At 65.9% G+C, this 16,309-nt stretch overlaps 3 protein-coding genes across 4 annotated transcripts; 2 read left to right on the top strand and 1 right to left on the bottom strand.

Annotated features, from left to right (window-relative positions):
• The first annotated feature begins 441 nt into the window (after positions 1 to 441).
• Positions 442 to 1,604, top strand: CDK2AP2 (cyclin dependent kinase 2 associated protein 2). 2 transcript variants are annotated; one of them, XM_051777185.1, is made up of 4 exons: positions 442 to 825; positions 949 to 1,049; positions 1,142 to 1,274; positions 1,398 to 1,604. In XM_051777185.1, exons 1-4 carry the CDS (start codon positions 720 to 722, stop codon positions 1,463 to 1,465), a joined length of 408 nt encoding a protein of 135 aa, XP_051633145.1. In that variant the 5' UTR covers positions 442 to 719; the 3' UTR covers positions 1,466 to 1,604. The 2 variants fall into 2 exon arrangements, with proteins under 2 accessions (XP_051633145.1, XP_051633146.1); XM_051777186.1 differs by having other exon boundaries at positions 444 to 810.
• Positions 1,605 to 1,951: 347 nt separating this feature from the next.
• Positions 1,952 to 12,741, top strand: PITPNM1 (phosphatidylinositol transfer protein membrane associated 1). The gene is made up of 24 exons (XM_051776919.1): positions 1,952 to 1,979; positions 2,385 to 2,495; positions 3,172 to 3,386; positions 3,476 to 3,597; positions 5,758 to 5,982; positions 6,073 to 6,387; positions 6,781 to 6,876; positions 6,976 to 7,083; positions 7,193 to 7,254; positions 7,333 to 7,577; positions 7,846 to 8,035; positions 8,139 to 8,246; positions 8,339 to 8,481; positions 8,717 to 8,895; positions 9,238 to 9,408; positions 9,607 to 9,756; positions 9,841 to 9,989; positions 10,061 to 10,171; positions 10,303 to 10,419; positions 10,618 to 10,766; positions 10,869 to 11,018; positions 11,354 to 11,537; positions 11,779 to 11,907; positions 12,011 to 12,741. Exons 2-24 carry the CDS (start codon positions 2,418 to 2,420, stop codon positions 12,275 to 12,277), a joined length of 3,663 nt encoding a protein of 1,220 aa, XP_051632879.1. The 5' UTR covers positions 1,952 to 1,979; positions 2,385 to 2,417; the 3' UTR covers positions 12,278 to 12,741.
• A 283-nt stretch (positions 12,742 to 13,024) lies between these two features.
• AIP (aryl hydrocarbon receptor interacting protein) lies at positions 13,025 to 15,606 on the bottom strand. Its single transcript, XM_051777078.1, has 6 exons — positions 15,424 to 15,606; positions 15,099 to 15,278; positions 14,762 to 14,950; positions 14,090 to 14,266; positions 13,857 to 13,998; positions 13,025 to 13,771 (listed from the first exon to the last, which is right to left on the bottom strand). Exons 1-6 carry the CDS (start codon positions 15,520 to 15,522, stop codon positions 13,566 to 13,568), a joined length of 993 nt encoding a protein of 330 aa, XP_051633038.1. The 5' UTR covers positions 15,523 to 15,606; the 3' UTR covers positions 13,025 to 13,565.
• Positions 15,607 to 16,309: the final 703 nt, after the last annotated feature.

Raw genomic sequence — 16,309 nt, 5'->3', positions numbered from 1 at the left:
TGAGGTTCCCCCTGGGATCAGGGCTGGGGTTCACTCCCGGGATCAGGGCTGGGGTTCACTCCCGGGGTTCACTCCCGGGATCAGGGACGGGGTTCCCCCTGGGATCAGGGCTGGGGTTCACTCCCGGGATCAGGGCTGAGGTTCCCACTGGGATCAGGGCTGGGGTTCACTCCCGGGGTTCACTCCCGGGATCAGGGACGGGGTTCCCCCTGGGATCAGGGCTGGCGTTCACTCCCGGGATCAGGGCTGAGGTTCCCACTGGGATCAGGGCTGGCGTTCACTCCCAGGGTCCGCTCCCGGTTCCCCCCCCAGGGGCGGTGCCGCCGGTCACGTGACCAGGAGGGGGCGGGGCCGACGCCCGGGCGTCTCCACGGTGACGGGCGGGCGGGCGCGCGGGCGCGCTCGCGAGCGGCGGGCGCGGCGACGTCAGGGCGCGTGACGGGCGACGCGCGTGCGTCATCACCGCGAGCGGCGGCGGTGGCGGCGGGGGAAGAGCCCCGGGAGAGCCCCGGGTCGGGCCGGGCCAGCGCAGCGCCACCGGGAACCGGGGCCGCCGCGCTCCGCTCCGGTCCCCGGCGTCCCGCCGGGCCGAGCGGGGCCGAGCTGAGCTGAAGAGAGGCGGACAGCGGCGCTACCACCGGCGGGGCGAGCGCGGGGGCCGCACGCCGACCCCCGCCGGGGGGCTCCAGGCACCCGGGAGCGGCGGGCGGCCGTCGGGGATGTCCTACAAGCCCATCGCTCCCGCCCCCGCCACCCCCGGAGCCGCCAGCGCCAGCCCCGCCCCGCCGGGGCCCGGGGCACCGTCCGCCGGTGAGAGACCCCCCGGTAACCGCGGGGGGTTGGGGGCGACCGGTGCCGCCGGGGGGCACCGGGGAAGGGCGGGGCGGAGGCGCGGGGCGGGGGGTGCCGGGGCAGGGGGCTGCGGCCGTGACCCTCCGTCTCCTGCAGCCACGAGTGTCCCGTCGCCCTCCGGCTCCGTGCCCGGCGCCGCCGCCCCTTTCCGGCCGCTCTTCAATGACTTCGGGCCGCCGTCCATGGGTTACGTGCAGGTGAGGCGCGGGGCCGAGGGCGGCGGGGCCGGGGGCGGCGGCGGGGGCGGCCCCCAGCGCCACCGTGCCTCCGTGTGCCCCCGTTCCCGCAGGCCATGAAGCCCCCCGGGGCGCAGGGCTCGCAGAGCACCTACACCGACCTGCTCTCGGTCATCGAGGAGATGGGCAAGGAGATCCGGCCCACCTACGCCGGCAGCAAGAGCGCCATGGAGCGGCTGAAGCGGGGTACGGGCGGCGGCGGCGGAGGGACCGGGCGGCCCCCGGGGCTGCGCCCCCGCGGGGCTTCCCCAGCCCCGCTGCGGGGGGACCGGAGGGTGATGTGGGGTGTCCCTGTGCTTCTCCCCGCAGGGATCATCCACGCCCGGGCGCTGGTCAGGGAGTGCCTGGCAGAGACAGAGCGAAACGCCCGCACGTAACGGCAGCTGCCGCCCGGGACCCCCCGGGACCCCCGGTGGCGGCGGGGGGGGGGGCCGCCGTGCTGCCCGCGCCCCCCCCTCCCCGCGCTCTCCGCTCTTTATAAATGCCTGTTTTTATAAATAAAGGACAATGTTGGGACTTGGACTCGGTGTGTCCCCCTTCGGGGGGGGTCGCGGTGGGGACACGGGGTGGAGGTGGGGAGGGGGCGGGTCATCGGGGGAGGGTTTGGAGCCGCGCCAGGTGGGTATCCCGGAGCTCAAAGGCGCGGGAATGCTCAAATCTCTGTTTTATAACTTAAAAAGTGGCTTTTTATAATAACACCTCCCGTTTTTTCCGGGCGCGGTGTGTGTGGGGGGGCGGCTGTGCCGGTGCACGCGGAGCGCCCGTGGACGGCTCTCGCCGCCTCCCGCTGTCTGACGTCACGGGGCCCCCCCTCCCTGCCTACGTCACGGCCGTTGCCGTGGGAACGGGCTGTGATGTCACGATCCGAGGGACCGGTGCGGAGCGGCGCAGGTTCGGCGGGGCCGCGGCCGGGGGGCGGCGGGGCCGGGGGTGGGCACCGGGCTGGGGGGGGAGTTGCCATGGCAACGGGGAGGGCGCCCGAGCCGGGCCGAAGCCGAGCCGAGCGGTGCCGAAGTGAGCCGAACCCGGACCCGAGCGGTGCCGAACTGAGCCGAACCCGCGGCCGAACCCGGGCCCGAACGGTTCCGAAGCAGTGCCGAAACGGCCCGAGCCGTTCCCAAGCGGTGTTGAAGCGGTGCTGAGCCGGCCCGAGCTGTGCCGAGCGGTTCCGAAGTGGTTCCGAACCGGCCCGAGCGGTTCCGAAGCGGTGCCGAGCGGTTCCGAAGTGGTGCCGAACCGGCCCGAGCGGTTCCGAAGCGGTGCCGAACCGGCCCTGTGTAACGGGAGCCCCCTCAGGCGCTGCCCCCGCCGCCCCCCGCCGCCGCCGCCATGCTGATCAAGGAGTACCACATCCTGCTGCCCATGAGCCTGGAGGAGTACCAGGTGGCACAGCTCTACATGATCCAGGTGGGCTGCGGGGCTGAGCACGGGGCGCTGCGGGGCGGCGGCTGGGAGCGGAGACTGGGGGGGCTGCACGGGGTGCAGGGGGCTGAGCATGGGGGGCTGTGAGGGTGTGGGGGGCTCTGGGGCTGAGCATGGGTGGGCAAGGGGCTGAGAGACTGAGTGTGGGGAACTGGGGGGATCGGGAGTCGGTGGGGCCGAGCCTGGGGAGCTGGAGGCTGAGACTGAGGGGGTCCAGGGGGCTGGGAGAGGGCGGAGGTGGTAGTCTGGGGGGCGCAGGGGGCTGTGTGGGAGTATGAAGGGTGCGGGGGCTGAGCCTGGGGGTGCACAGGGGGCTTTGAGACGAGACTGAGCATGGGGAGCTGGAGGGTGCAGGGGCTGAGAAGTTGAGCCTGGGGAACTGGGGGTGCAGGGGGGCTGTTGGGCTGAACATGAAGATCTGGTGGGCTGTAGGGCTGAGCACAAAGCCTGGAGGGGAACGGTGGGGCCCGAGGATGCTCCCAAGGGATTGGCAGGGTGCAGGGGTGTCAGTGGGGTTTGGGTGGGTTTGGGGCTGCCGAGCCAAGGAGGGGGTCCTGGGAGCAGGTGGGCTGGCGGGGGCAGGAGTGTATGGGGACCCTGAGGGCCCATGAGGGTCTCAGGGTCCAGGGGGGCTGTGCCTAGCCGTTGTCTCTCCCCGCAGAAGAAGAGCCGGGAGGAGTCGAGCGGCGAGGGCAGTGGGGTGGAGATCCTGGCCAACCGGCCCTACAGCGACGGCCCCGGGGGCAGCGGGCAGTACACACACAAGATCTACCACGTCGGCTCCCACATACCCAGCTGGTTCCGGGCGCTGCTCCCCAAAGCCGCCCTCCAGGTGGAGGAGGAGTCCTGGAACGCTTATCCCTACACACGCACCAGGTGGGGGCGAGAGCGGGGGGGGGGGGGGGGGCGGCAGGGTGGGCTGCGGGGCTGGCCGTGCCTCTGGACTCAATGCTGTCCCTCTCCAGGTACACGTGTCCCTTCGTGGAGAAGTTTTCCATCGAGATAGAGACCTACTACCGGCCTGACGCGGGCCAACAGACCAACGTCTTCAACCTGAGCGCAGCGGAGAAGAGGCAGAGGATTTTGGGTGAGTACGGCTGGCTTGGACACCAGGCAGGACTCGTGGCTGCTGGAATTCCCACGTGGTGATCCTGGGATGGGGATGTGAGTGTGTGGTGGGGCCTGAGGGGCTCGGCTTCCCTGCTTAGCTTTGCTCTCTGTGCTAGCCCCCGTGTTCTGGGGACCCTGGAAGGGAAGAGCTCCCTGGATCCTGAGCTACCTGCAGCCCAGGCTCCATGCTCCCTGTGCCCCAGACTCCCTGCTCCATGCTCTCTGTGCCCTAGGCTCCCTGCTCCAAGCTCCCTGCCTGCTGCCTCTCAGCACTGCTGAGTGAGATTCCACACCGAAGATATTTTCAGGGCCAGTTTTGTCCTCTGCCCCTTCCTTTGCCTCTATTTCTGTTCGCAGTCTCCCCTTTGCAGTGCCAGCCTACTTCTCTCTTCTTCCATGTCCCAGCCCTGTTCTGGCACAGATTTGCCTTCCCAGTCTCTCTGGGTGTATGTGGGACCGCGCACTGGCCTCCTGCAGGGTGTTTTGGATCAGCTGGAGTGCGGGGAGCTGCAAAAATGTGTCCCTGTTTTCCCACCCCCTGCCCTGCTTCCCCTCTCCCCAGGGCTTTGCTCCAGATTGCTCTCCGGCTGCTTTCTGGGGGGGGACCAGCGGGCAGAGCCGGGGGCTTGGGGTGGGATTCCTCCCTCCCTGGCGGGTTCCTGTTCCTGGTGGTGTAGATGTGGTCGGTTCAGGCGCCGGAGCGCGGAGTGTGACGCGCTGCCTCTTAAAATGGAGGCCTAAAATAGGCACTCGGAGGAAATGATTCATCTGACCTATTTCTCTCCCCGGCTCTTGCAGCACTGGGGATGTCCGGCCGGGATACCGGCAGCTCGGCCCTGGGGGGAGGAATTCTGCCCCTGCCGCTGCCGGGAAGCAACTGGGGCCCAGCCGACGGCATCAGGGCATGGCCCTGTGCCTGCTGCCTGCTGCCCATCCAGTGGGCATTCCACAAGGCACGTGGCGTCTCCAGAGGCCGATGCCTCCCACAGGGAGCGGGGTTGGAGTGGGACCAGCCCCGACGTGGATCCCGCTGGGATTTTCTTTGCGCTGGTGTCCCGTAGCACCGACAGATTTAAACCCATCTCACGTTTCAAAGGGCGATGGAATAACACAGTCTGGGTGATCCGCAGGGATAACTGCTTCCTTGGCAGCTTTCTCTCAGTGGTGAAAGCAAAGAGAGTCAGATTGTGGTGGGAACGACGCTGCCAGGAGCTGCCTGGGGACAGCAGGTCCTATCCCTGTTCCTTGCTGTTGCTATCCAAGATGCTTGGCATTGTGTCATGCCTTGCATCATTTTTGTGTATTCAGGGCATCTCTTCTTTCCTTTTTTTCCCCCTTTTTTCAGCCCAAGCTGGAGGAAGAGGCGGTCAGCACGTTGGGGACATCAAGGGGGGCAAATAAATGGAGGGTTTGGCATATCCCAGGAATGAGGAGAATGCTGCAGGACAGTCCTAGGAGCCAGTGAGGTGCTCTGGGACCCTCCAGACTGGGATGGAGGGATCTGACCGGAGACAGGGCTGCAGAAGCCAAATTTCAGGAGATTTTGTGCTGGGTTGAGCCCAAATGGCCCCCCATGGGCTATTGGATTGTGTTTTCCTGGTTGCCGTGCATGAACCCCTCTTCAGGTTTGGAGAGGTCACCCCCATGTGGGGGGAGGTTGCCCACATTTTGGGAGAGGCCACTCCTGTCTGGGGATGGGAGTTGTTGCCATTCACCCCCTGGCTCTCCAGAGGCTCCTGTGTCATGTCGGGGGACCCCCGGAGTTTTTGGGGGGGCAGAGCTGGGAGCTGTGCTGAGCTGCCCAGAGATGCTGTGGCTGCCCCATCCCTGGAAGTGTCCAAGGCCACGTTGGACAGAGCTTGGGGCAACCTGGACTAGTGGAAGGTGTCCCTGGCCATGGCAGGGGAGTGGAATGAGATGAGCTTTAAGGTCCCTTCAACCCAAATCATTCCAGGATTCCACAATTTTAGGTCTCCAGGATTTTAGGGTTCTAGGATAGAAAATGTTTGCTGCTGGCTGTGTTGGGCAGACAGCTTGTGGGAACAATTTGACTCAATTTTTGTCCGTTTTTCCTTTTTTTTCCTACCTGTGCCCCCTGGCCGAGTGCTGCGAGGTGACAGGCGCTGTTCCCCCGCAGACACCATCGACATCGTGCGTGATCCCATCTCCCCGGGGGAATACAAGCCCGAGGAGGATCCCAAACTCTACCACTCCTCCAAGACGGGCCGGGGGCCGCTGGGGGATGACTGGCTGGAGGCGGCGGCGGCCGGCGGGCCCCTCATGTGCGCCTACAAGCTGTGCAAGGTGGAATTCCGCTACTGGGGGATGCAGTCCAAGATCGAGCAGTTCATCCACGACGTGGGTGAGTCCGGAGCCAGGGGCTGCTGGCGGGAGAGTTTGGGGAGCCGTGGGGCCTCGCCAGCCTCGCTGCCCCCCTCTTTTCCCCCCTCAGGTCTGAGGAAGGTGATGCTGCGCGCCCACCGTCAAGCCTGGTGCTGGCAGGACGAGTGGACGGACCTGACGATGGAGGATATCCGGCAGCTGGAGGAGGAGACGGCGCGGATGCTGGCACAGAAGATGGCCAAGTGTGGCGAGGCCGAGGAGCCTCCCACGGCCGGCATCAGCCCCGAGGGGAGGCCGGAGACAGGGGGGCCTGGTGGGCAGGAGGGGGCCGAGCTGCAGGGCGGGACCGATGCCTCCTCCGATGATACCTTTGCCAAGCAGTGGTCCACCTCTTCCCGGTCCTCCTATTCTTCCCAGCATGGAGGTGAGAGACCAGGTCCTGCATGGATGGGATGGGGACTCCAACCCCCCAGGTGCTGCTGTTCTCCATAGGAGATCTGTCAGGGGACTCTCTTTTCCCTGGTTTGGGTCTCCTGAGGCGGGCTCTGGGTGTCCCAGGTCTGGTCACAGATCTCCTGAAGGGGCTCTGGGTGACCCAGGGATGGTCCAGGGTCTTCTGGGTGGGCTCTCAGTGACTCAGGGATGGCTCTGGGTGACACAGGGATGGATGTGTGTTTCCTGGGCGTGGTCTCGGTGATCCAGTGATGGCCCCAAATCTCCCTGGGTGGGTCTGGATGCAGGACCAGGCAGGAGCTGTGGGGCAGGAGCGAGGTCTCACTGTGGGGGTGTCTGTGTGCTGACCCCCTGCCGGTGGCAGGGGGCGTGTCTCCTCAGAGCCTGTCGGAGTGGCGGATGCAGAACATTGCCCGGGACTCCGAGAACAGCTCCGAAGAGGAATTTTTCGATGCCCATGGTACAGGCACTGGCTCGGGGTGGGCTGGAGGGAAATCTCAGAGTGGAGGTGCAGGCACGGGCAAGATCCACCTGCCCACACCCCTCCCTGCCTTCACAGAGGACCTGTCTGACAGTGACGAGGTCTTTGCCAAGGAGATGACCAAGTGGAGCTCCAATGACTTTTTGGACACACTGGAGCGACCGGCAGAGCTGGATGAGGCAATGGGTGAGCGCTGGGGGGCCTCTGGCCCCAAATCCTGGTGTAGGTGTCCTGGGAGGGGGCTGATTCCCACCTGGAGACCCCAGCCAGGCTCACCGGGGCTGTGTGCTCACAGGGGATGGAGCCAGTGCTGCCAAGGCAGACAGTGAAGGACTGGGAACGTCTGGCTTCCCCGAGGTGCGTGTCCCATGTCCCCACCCTCAGACCCTGGCCCCTGGCTGTGCCCCCTCGACTTCAGCACTCTCCTTCCTGCAGGGCGGCGCAGCGGAGAGCGCGGAGCAGATGTGCCGGATCCACGCGCTCTTCCTCATCCTGCACAGCGGGAACATCCTGGATCAGGGCGCGGGTGAGCCGGGCTCCAAGCAGGCGGATGTGCAGACGCTGGCGGCCACCTTCGACGCCGTCACCCGTGTCCACTTCCCCGAGGCCCTGGGACACGTGGCGCTGCGCCTGGTGCCCTGCCCGCCCATCTGCGCCGCGGCCTACACCCTCGTCTCCAAGTATGCATTCACGATGGGAGAGGGGGAGAATGGGGAGCTGATGGCCTTGGAGAGGGGACTTTGCTTCTCCTAAGAAGGCATCTAGGACGACGGGTGGCATAGGGGTAACCCCCGCTGTAGCATCCCAGGACAAACAAATATCATGGCATGGGGTGGGTTGGGATGGGGATTACTCCTGGTGCAGCATCCCGGGGTGAACAAGCACCATGCAGTGGGACAGGGACGCTGGGACAGCCCCGTTCATCCCCCTCCTCGTGTCCCCCCTCAGGCTCAGCCCCTACAGCCACGACAGGGACAGCCTGTCCAGCAGCCAGGACCACATCCCGCTGGCAGCGCTCCCGCTGCTGGCCACCTCCTCGGGCACCTACCAGCACGCCGTGGGCACCGTCATCGCCCGTGCCAACCAGGCCTACGGAGCCTTCCTGCACTCTGGGGAGGGTGCCGGCTTCTGTGGCCAGGTGAGGGGGGATTTGGGGAGAAGCTTGGCTCCAGGGTCCGGCTGCGGCGCTGCACGGGGGGTTTGGGGGTTTCACACCACTCATGGGCGTGTGCCCTCCACAGGTGGTGCTGCTGGGGGACTGCGTGGGCGGCATCCTGGGGTTCGACGCGCTGTGCCAGAGCCGGGCGGGCTCCGGGGGCAGCCGGAGCAGCAGCCGCCGTGGCAGCCTGGTGAGTGCCTGCACCCCAACACCCTCTGGGGAAGGTTCAGGGGTGCACTAGGGGCTACATGGGGTCTGGGTGTTTGCTCCCTCTCCCCACAGAGCACAGAGCCTGTCTCCCCGGAGCTGTGCGGCAGCAGAGACCCACTGGCTGATGGGACAGAGGGAGCAGCAGGATTGGGCCAGGCCAGCCCCGAGCTCCTGGGGGCACAGGGGGACAGCCACCAGCACAGCTCCTCGTCCAGGTGAGCCCGAGGGGCATGGTTGACATCTTGATTAATTTTGTGCTTTATGGAAAGGGCAGAATTCCTGTCTGCTCCAGGCTGGGAAGAAGTGTTTCATGGGGGCTGCCTGCCCTGGGAGGGTCTTGCTGGAGCTCCTCTGGGATAGTGGAGCCATGCCAGGCACAGCTTTGCCCCTGAGTGGGTGGGAGCAGGACACTGCCCTCCCTCCTCATGCCTGCTGTCCCTGCTGTCCCAGCCTGCAGGCCAGCGAGGCCCCGCTGGAGGCAGAGGCACCCCGAAGCAGCACCGCGGTGCTGGATGGGGCAGAGGGTGCCAGCACCCGCCTTGAATTTAAGGTATCCGGCTTCTTCCTCTTTGGCTCCCCGCTGGGGCTGGTGCTCGCGCTGCGCAAGACCGTCATGCCTGCTCTGGATGGTGAGGAGCCCTGCCAGCCCCTGTGCCAGCCCCTGACCCTCCCTGCAGGGACTTGAGTCCCTGAGTTGTGCTCCCTGCACAAGCCTGAGCCCCCCGGGACCTTCCCAAAGAGCCCTGCTTGGGTTTGAGCCCCCCACATGCCCAGGCCTGGCTGTGTGGGTGTTAGTGGTGGTGGGTTGCTAAATGTCCCCGCTCTGTGCCAGCCCCAGCCCGTCCCCAGTGCCCCCAAATTTCCCTCCCTAGCCTTTCCCCTCGCTGTGTCCTGCTTTACCCCTCCTGGGTGCTTTGCTTCTGGTGCCCCCCAGCCCTCGTGGGTGCCCCTGACCCCGCTCTGTGCCGCAGTGGCCCAGCTGCATCCCGCCTGCGAGCAGATCTACAACCTGTTCCACGCCGCCGATCCCTGCGCCTCTCGCCTGGAGCCCCTCCTGGCCAAGGCCTTCCACGCTGTGCCCCCGCTCAGCGTGCCCCGCTATCAGAAGTACCCCCTGGGTGATGGCACCTCGTCCCTGCTGGGTGAGCAGGTCCCCACCGGTCTGATCCCAGGCACCCCAGGGTCACATTGGGGTACCCAGAGCATCCACAGCCTGGCTGGGTGGGGGGAAAGGGATGTGCAAGCTCTTCCCGCCCCTCTGGGGCTCTGCTGGGGTGGGGTCCCGGCGTGGTGGGGTGTCCCTGGGGGCTCTGGGTGTGCTCACCCAGCTCTCTCTGCAGCGGAGGCCCTGCAGACACATTCTGCCCTGTTCCTGCCCAAAGTGGATGTGGCTGCCCCCCCTACTCCCACTGGCAGCTTTGGGGGCTTCTGGAGGGGCAATGAGCCGGCAGAGCCCCCCACTCCTGCCAACACCAGCGAGGTTGTCAAAAGTAAGTGCCATTCCTGCCCTGTCCTTCCCGTCCCATCCCATGGGATGAGGCACGGGAATGGCTTCATTCCAGCTCTCCCCACAGTCCTAGAGCGCTGGTGGGGCCCAAAGCGCATCGACTACTCGCTGTACTGCCCCGACGCCCTGACCGCCTTCCCCACCATCACCCTGCCCCACCTCTTCCACGCCAGCTACTGGGAGTCCTCCGACGTGGTGGCCTTCATCCTGCGCCAGGTACGGCGGGCGCAGTGGGGTGGGCAGCGAGCCGGGCCCGTGGAGGCTGAGCCGGGCCGTGCCATCGGCAGGTGATGGAGAAGGAGGGGCCACAGCCAGCAGAGAGTGAGGAGAGCTCCATCTACAGCCCCGCCATCCCTCGGGAGAAGTGGCAGCGCAAGCGCACCCAAGTGAAGATCCGGGTATGTGGCCTGTGGCCAGCAGGAGCCCACCCAGGGCATCCTGGGGTCGTGCACCTGGGAGGGTTCTGGGACAGTCCCGCAGCCCAGCGGTGTCCCTGTGTCACCCTGCTGAGCCCGCCGTGCCCCCACAGAACGTGACGGCCAACCACCGGGCCTGCGACGTGATCGTGTGCGAGGGCAAAGCGCAGGTCCTGAGCGGGCGCTTCATGTACGGACCCCTGGACGTGGTGACACTGACCGGGGAGAAGGTACTGCTGGGTCATGGTGCCACCGGGACCCCCTCAAATAGGGGGTGTCCAGGACGGGGCACGGGGCTGGTGTCACCCATGGCAGGGGGTGAATAGGACCCTGCATGGGATGGGGGGAGAGGGTCGTAAGGACTCTCAAGTGGGGACACAGCAGGATGTTGGGGTTCAGCCTGTGCCCAGCCTGTTTCCCTCTCCCAGGTGGACATCTACATCATGACACAGCCGCTGTCAGGGAAGTGGCTGTACTATGGCACCGAGGTGACGAGCGGCAGCGGGCGCCTGACCTTCACCATCCCCCCAGACAAGGCTCTGGCCATCGGGATCTACCCCGTGCGCATGGTGGTCAGGTGAGGTGTCACCTCAGTTCCTCCTCCAGCCTTTTTGGCAGAGCTACACCCGCCCTTCTGGCAGCGGAGGCCAAGGGCCAAGCCCCCAGTCTGCTGTTCCAGGGGGGATCACAGCTATGCCGAGGCGTACCTGACCGTGGTGGCCCGCGGCACCGAGTCCGTCGTGTTCAGCATCGACGGCTCCTTCACTGCCAGCGTCTCCATCATGGGCAGTGACCCCAAAGTGCGGGCAGGGGCTGTGGACGTCGTAAGGTGGGTGCCCTTCAGTCAGGAGGACAATCTCTTCCCTCTTTGATGCTGTGGTGACAACCCAGTTGAAGGGTAGGGAGAGTATTGGAATAGGTACAAATTGGGGGATGTCCCACCGCCCTTGCCTCAACACACCATATATTCTGCTGCTTTATTGTGGAAAATAATCCCCTCGAGGTTTGGATGTGATCTCCACAGCTCTGCTGTGCCTTCCCCTTGATAAAGTCCTTGAGAGCAGGGAGGTTTTGGAGGCAGCCACATGTTGTATTGGGTGTGGCTTCCTGCCAGCAGGACTGGCCCCACACAGGCTCCTGGCAGCCACCCCTGTCCCCTCCTAGGCACTGGCAGGACGCGGGGTACATGATCATCTACGTGACGGGGCGCCCCGACATGCAGAAGCACCGTGTGGTGGCCTGGCTGTCCCAGCACAACTTCCCCCACGGCGCTGTCTCCTTCTGTGACGGGCTCACCCACGACCCACTGCGCCAGAAAGCTGCCTTCCTGCAGAGCCTGCGCACTGAGGTGGGCACGGGGCACTGGCAGGGGGGACACGGGGCTGGGGGCAGTGGCAGGGTGGGCTGTGCTGCAGCCTGTGCATCCCCATGGAGACACTGGGAGCTGGACCACCCTGCCATGGTGGAGCTGGCAGCCTCTGGGGGCAGCCCCCAGTCATCCCTCATAGCACAAGGGTGTCCCAGCCCATGGGGTGGCTGTCCCTGTGGGAAGGGTCTTTCCGTGCCCTAACACTCCTGTCCCTGGGCAGGCAGAGATCTCCATCATCGCTGGGTACGGCTCCACCAAGGATGTCTCAGTCTACAGCTCGCTGGGCCTCGCACCAGCACACATCTACATCGTGGGACGGGCCGTCAAGAAGTTCCACAACCAGTGCCAGGTATGATGGTGGCAGGGTTGGGGACAGGCTGGGGACACGGCATGATGGCTGACCCCACCAGCCGGCCGCCGCCGTGGGCTCAGGCTGTCCGTGTGTCCCGCAGTTTCTCTCCGAGGGCTATGTGGCCCACCTGGCCCAGCTGGAAGCGGCAGCTCTGGCCCACTCCCCCAAGGGGCCCCCACGACCCGTGCTGGGCAAAGGCACCTATGGCTGCCCAGCGCCCGTCGACTTCCTCCGGAAGCAGAGCCAGCTGCTGCGCTCCCGGGGCTCCAGCCAGGCAGAGCGGGATGGGGGGCCCCCCTCGGCGCCCCCCGGCTTGGCCCGGGCCAAGCCCCGCAGCGTCAGCCTCAAGCTGGAGGGTGAGGAGTGAGGGTGGCACAGCCATGTCCCCCCTCCGCTGTATCCCTAATTTCCCAGCCAGCAGCACCTGGGGCCGGAGCCGGCACTGAGCCATGAGCCCATAGGAAGGAGATGAGGGCGCTGGGTCCCCTGTGACCAAGGGGTGCTGGGAGACAGCACTCTGAGCCCCCCCGAGGGCCAGAGTGCTCCCCTTGGGGCTGAGCCCCCCCGGGTCCCCCCGGCTGCCCCCAGCCCCATCCCCCCCATGTCCCTTGGGGCTGTTGGGCAGTGCCTGGTGGAGTCTGTGCCCTGGGGTCACTGTCCCTGTGCAGAACTGGGGGGCTGTGGCTGTGCCCCAAGGCAAGTGGCACCTCCCTGCTCCCCACCTATTTATTTCCGTCCGGTGTCGCGGGGCAGGGCTGGGTTGGGGTTCCAGAGCGGTTCCTCTGTTGCCCCCGTTTTGTTTCGGTGTTGAATAAAGAGATGTTACGACGAGGCGCCGGTGCCCCCGTGCCTGCTCTGTACCTGCTGCCCCTGGACATGGCCCCAGCACTCCCACCCTCTGGGAAAGCCCTGGGGTACCCTCAGGGACACGGAGTCACACAGGGAGGTAGCCTTGGGGCACAGCAGTTTAGGACAAGGAGAAAAGCCTGGGGTGTGTGGGCTGCGCCGCTGCTCTAGGGTAGGTACCGATAACCTCCTCCAGCCCTCTTCCTGCCTCCCTCCAACTTTTTTTCCCTCATTTACCTCTAACAGCAGATTTTCAGTGACCAGGGGCTGTGACTGGTTTTACTTGAGTTTATCTTGTCATAGCACGACTGGAGGTTTATAGAGATAGCAGGAACAAGCCGTTATTCTATATAAAATATTCCCGACGCTGACATGATGAGAGGAAACACTGGTTTGGGGTGATAGCAGCAGCCTGGAGAAGTGACAACAGTGTGGCACAGAGAACAGGCAGGAGGGGGTTGGAGCTGGGGCCGAGGCTGTGTGGCCACCATAAAGTATAAAAACGTCAAATAAGGGATACAAGTTGGCAAGGAGCAGCGGGCTCCTGTCACCCACGTGTCCCTGGTGTGACAATGAGCAGAGTCTAGAGCCCAGCAAAGAGCTTCAGCCGTGTGCTGCGACGCTTTACGCTGCCACTTAAGTGCCTGGCCATGTCCCTGGGCCACGGCGAGCTCCAGGGCCACTTCCACTGACTTCAAATAAGTAAAATCTGTATTAAACATTAATAAACATCCATGACCATTCCACATGTGGAATATCTAAAGGAACCTGTCCCGAGAGCGCTGGGCTCTCCGCTGCGGCCGTGGGCTCTACTGGGAGAAGATGCCCTTGAAGCGGATCTTGTCCTCGGCGTCCTTCTCCCGCAGCCGCGCTTCCAGGCTCCGCAGCTCCTTGGACACCACGGGGCGCAGTGAGGGGTCGAGGGACAGCACCTTGGCGAAGTCAGCCTGCGCCTCTGCCACGTTCCACACGGCTGCGTGGGCCTTGCCCCGCTTGAAGTAGGCCTTGACGTTGTCTGGGGGACAGAGCCGGGGGTCAGCGGAGCGCCGGCATCTCCCCGTGCCCACTGCAGCCGCCCGGGATGGACCCTGGCTCCTTACCCTCGTACTTGTTGAGGATGGAGGAGCAGTGATCCAGCACCTCGTAGTACTCCTCGCTCTGCAGCTTGCACTGGCAGTAGTTCAAGAGCAGGGGTGTGATCTTCTGGTCGAGCTCGATCCAGTCTGGAGAGCCCGGCTGCTCCTGCGGGGTGAGAGAGAGCAGGGAGAGTGAGGGGCAGCTCCGAAGCCCTGCATTCCAGGGGCCAGGCCTGTGTGCATCCGGGGGGCCCCACCTTCATCTGCAGGTTCTTGAGACAGGCGATGGCATCGTAGTATTTGGCAGCTGCCTCGGGCACCTTGCCCTGCCGGTACAGCTCGTTGCCTTCCTTGTGGATCAGGGGCACAGCCTGGAGCTTCTCCTCATCCGTCATGGCCCATGGGTCCTGCTGGTAGGAGCCGGGCGGCTCCACCTGCCAGCACCCCATCATGGAATCAGAGAATAGGATCATGGAATCATTTAGTTGGAAAAGCCCTCTAAGACCATGGAGTCCAACCATTAATCCAGCACTGCCCAGGCCGCCACTAAACCACGTCCCCATGTGCCACATCTGTGTGTTTTTTGGACGCTTCGAGGGATGGTAACTCCACCATTGCCCTGGGCAGCCTGTGCTAGGGCTGGACAACCCCTTCCATGAAGGAATTCCCCCAATATCCAACCTGAACCGCCCCTGGCACAACTTGAGGCTGTCTCCCCTTGTTCTCTGGGGGCAGAGCCTGACCCCCACCTGGCTCCACCCTCCTGACAGGGAGTTGTGGGAAGAAAGAAGGTTCCCCCTGAGCCTCCTCTTGTCCAGGCTGAGCCCCTCCTGGTGCTCCAGACCCTTCTCCATCAGGGCAGAGCCCCAGTGCCCACAGCCCCTGCCTGGGGCAGGGGTGCTGCTGGCCAGCATGAGCAGGTCCCTCACCTTGAGCACCTCGATGTCAAAGATGAGGGGCTGGGGGTTCTTCTGGAGCTCGTCGAGGTCGGGGTAGCCCAGGGAGTAGTGCTCATGCATCTGGGCGATGCTGCAGCAGTGCCGCTGGCCCTCCAGCGGGTCCTTCCCCGCTGCGATGTTCCGCAGGCTCTTGGACACCAGTGGGTAGAGCACCACGTGCTGCGGGAGGGGAGGGAGCCGGGATGTGGGGAGGGAAGGCGAACACGGGGGTGCTCCAGCCTCGGCCCCCCGTCTGGGGCGCAGCGGGGCGGCCGCAAGCCCCGCCCCTAAGCAGCAAACCCCGCCCCTCTGTGCAGGCCACGCCCACCTTGGTGTCGCAGCGGAAGCGCGCACGCTCCCCCGGCCGCATGGTCCGCAGCACCGCCTCCCACACCGGCAGCTTGAACTTCTTCCCGGCAATCAGCTCCATGGGCTTCCCCCGCGCTCGGCTGTCGTCCAGCGGCGTCTCCTCATCGTCGCACCGCAGCGTTCGGTAATGGAAGGTGGCCTGAAGTGGCAGGAGGAGCCCGCGGCATCACCATGGCAACACAGAAGAGAGGGGGGCAGCGCATGCGCGCTTCGCCCCCGCGTCCTGCTGCTCCCGTCGCCCTTCCTCGCCCCCCTGCCCCCGCCCGTCCCGCCGCGGCCCTGACCTTGGTGCCGTCGCGGAAGTCCGGCAGCGGCCCGGTGCCCTCCCGCAGCACCTCCTTGTGCACGCCGTCCGCCCGCAGCTGCTCGACCTGCTGCGCCATCGCGTCCCCTCCGCCTGCGCCGCCCGCCCCGGCTCGGCCGCCTCCGTCGTCGATCGGCTCTTTCCGGAGCTGCGCGGCCGTCCGCGGCGCCCCCTGCCGGCCCGGCGGGGGCTCCGCGCGGGCGGGGGCGTGGCCACGGGCGGGGGTTCCCGGCCCCCCCACCCCGGGCCCCATTCCAGCGCTTGTGACGGACACGGTGCCGTGTCCTTGGAAGGGAGGGTTGGGAGGTGCTGACGGTGTCCCCGGGAACCACTGCCAGGGTCCCCGCCCGCCGTGGGGAGACCGGAGCTGTGCCGTCCCCTGCTGCCTGCCCGGCCGGGTCTTCCTGCGGGCGGGAGGGAAGGCCGGGCAGCTGTGGCAGGTCCATGCGACACCATGGGGACACCCCAGGGCTCTCCAGGGTTGGGAGCAGCCCCACAAGCCACGGCGGGGTGACACGGGGGCGCTGGCAGGTGGCAGGTGCCCGGTCCCACGCGGGACTGGCGGCACGTGGCGGTGCCTGCGCCGCTGCAGGTGTGACCCCGCCGGGAACACGCTGTTCCCCCGGCACTGGCACTGCTCGGCGCGGCCGGAGCGGCGGCTCAGCCCCGTCCTCACCCTCAGGCACAAGCGAGAGCCCGATGGAGCTGCTGCTCCCCCCTCCAGCACGCCTTGTTTGCGGTGGTGCTCGCTGCCGGCTCACCCAGGCGGGTTCCCCACCGAGTGGGTTCTGTGCCCCCCCGGGCCTTGCCCGTGCCCAGGTGCCGGCGCGCAGAGCGGCGGCGTTATCGGTGCCGGCGCAGGTGGC

This window comes from Manacus candei, unplaced genomic scaffold (genome assembly GCF_025592945.1).
Source record: "Manacus candei isolate 608988 ecotype Guabito, Panama unplaced genomic scaffold, ASM2559294v1 h1tg000009l, whole genome shotgun sequence".
NCBI lineage: Eukaryota > Metazoa > Chordata > Aves > Passeriformes > Pipridae > Manacus > Manacus candei.
The sequence above is the reverse complement of the archived record's forward strand: the minus strand, read 5'-3'. Positions and strand labels throughout refer to the sequence as shown.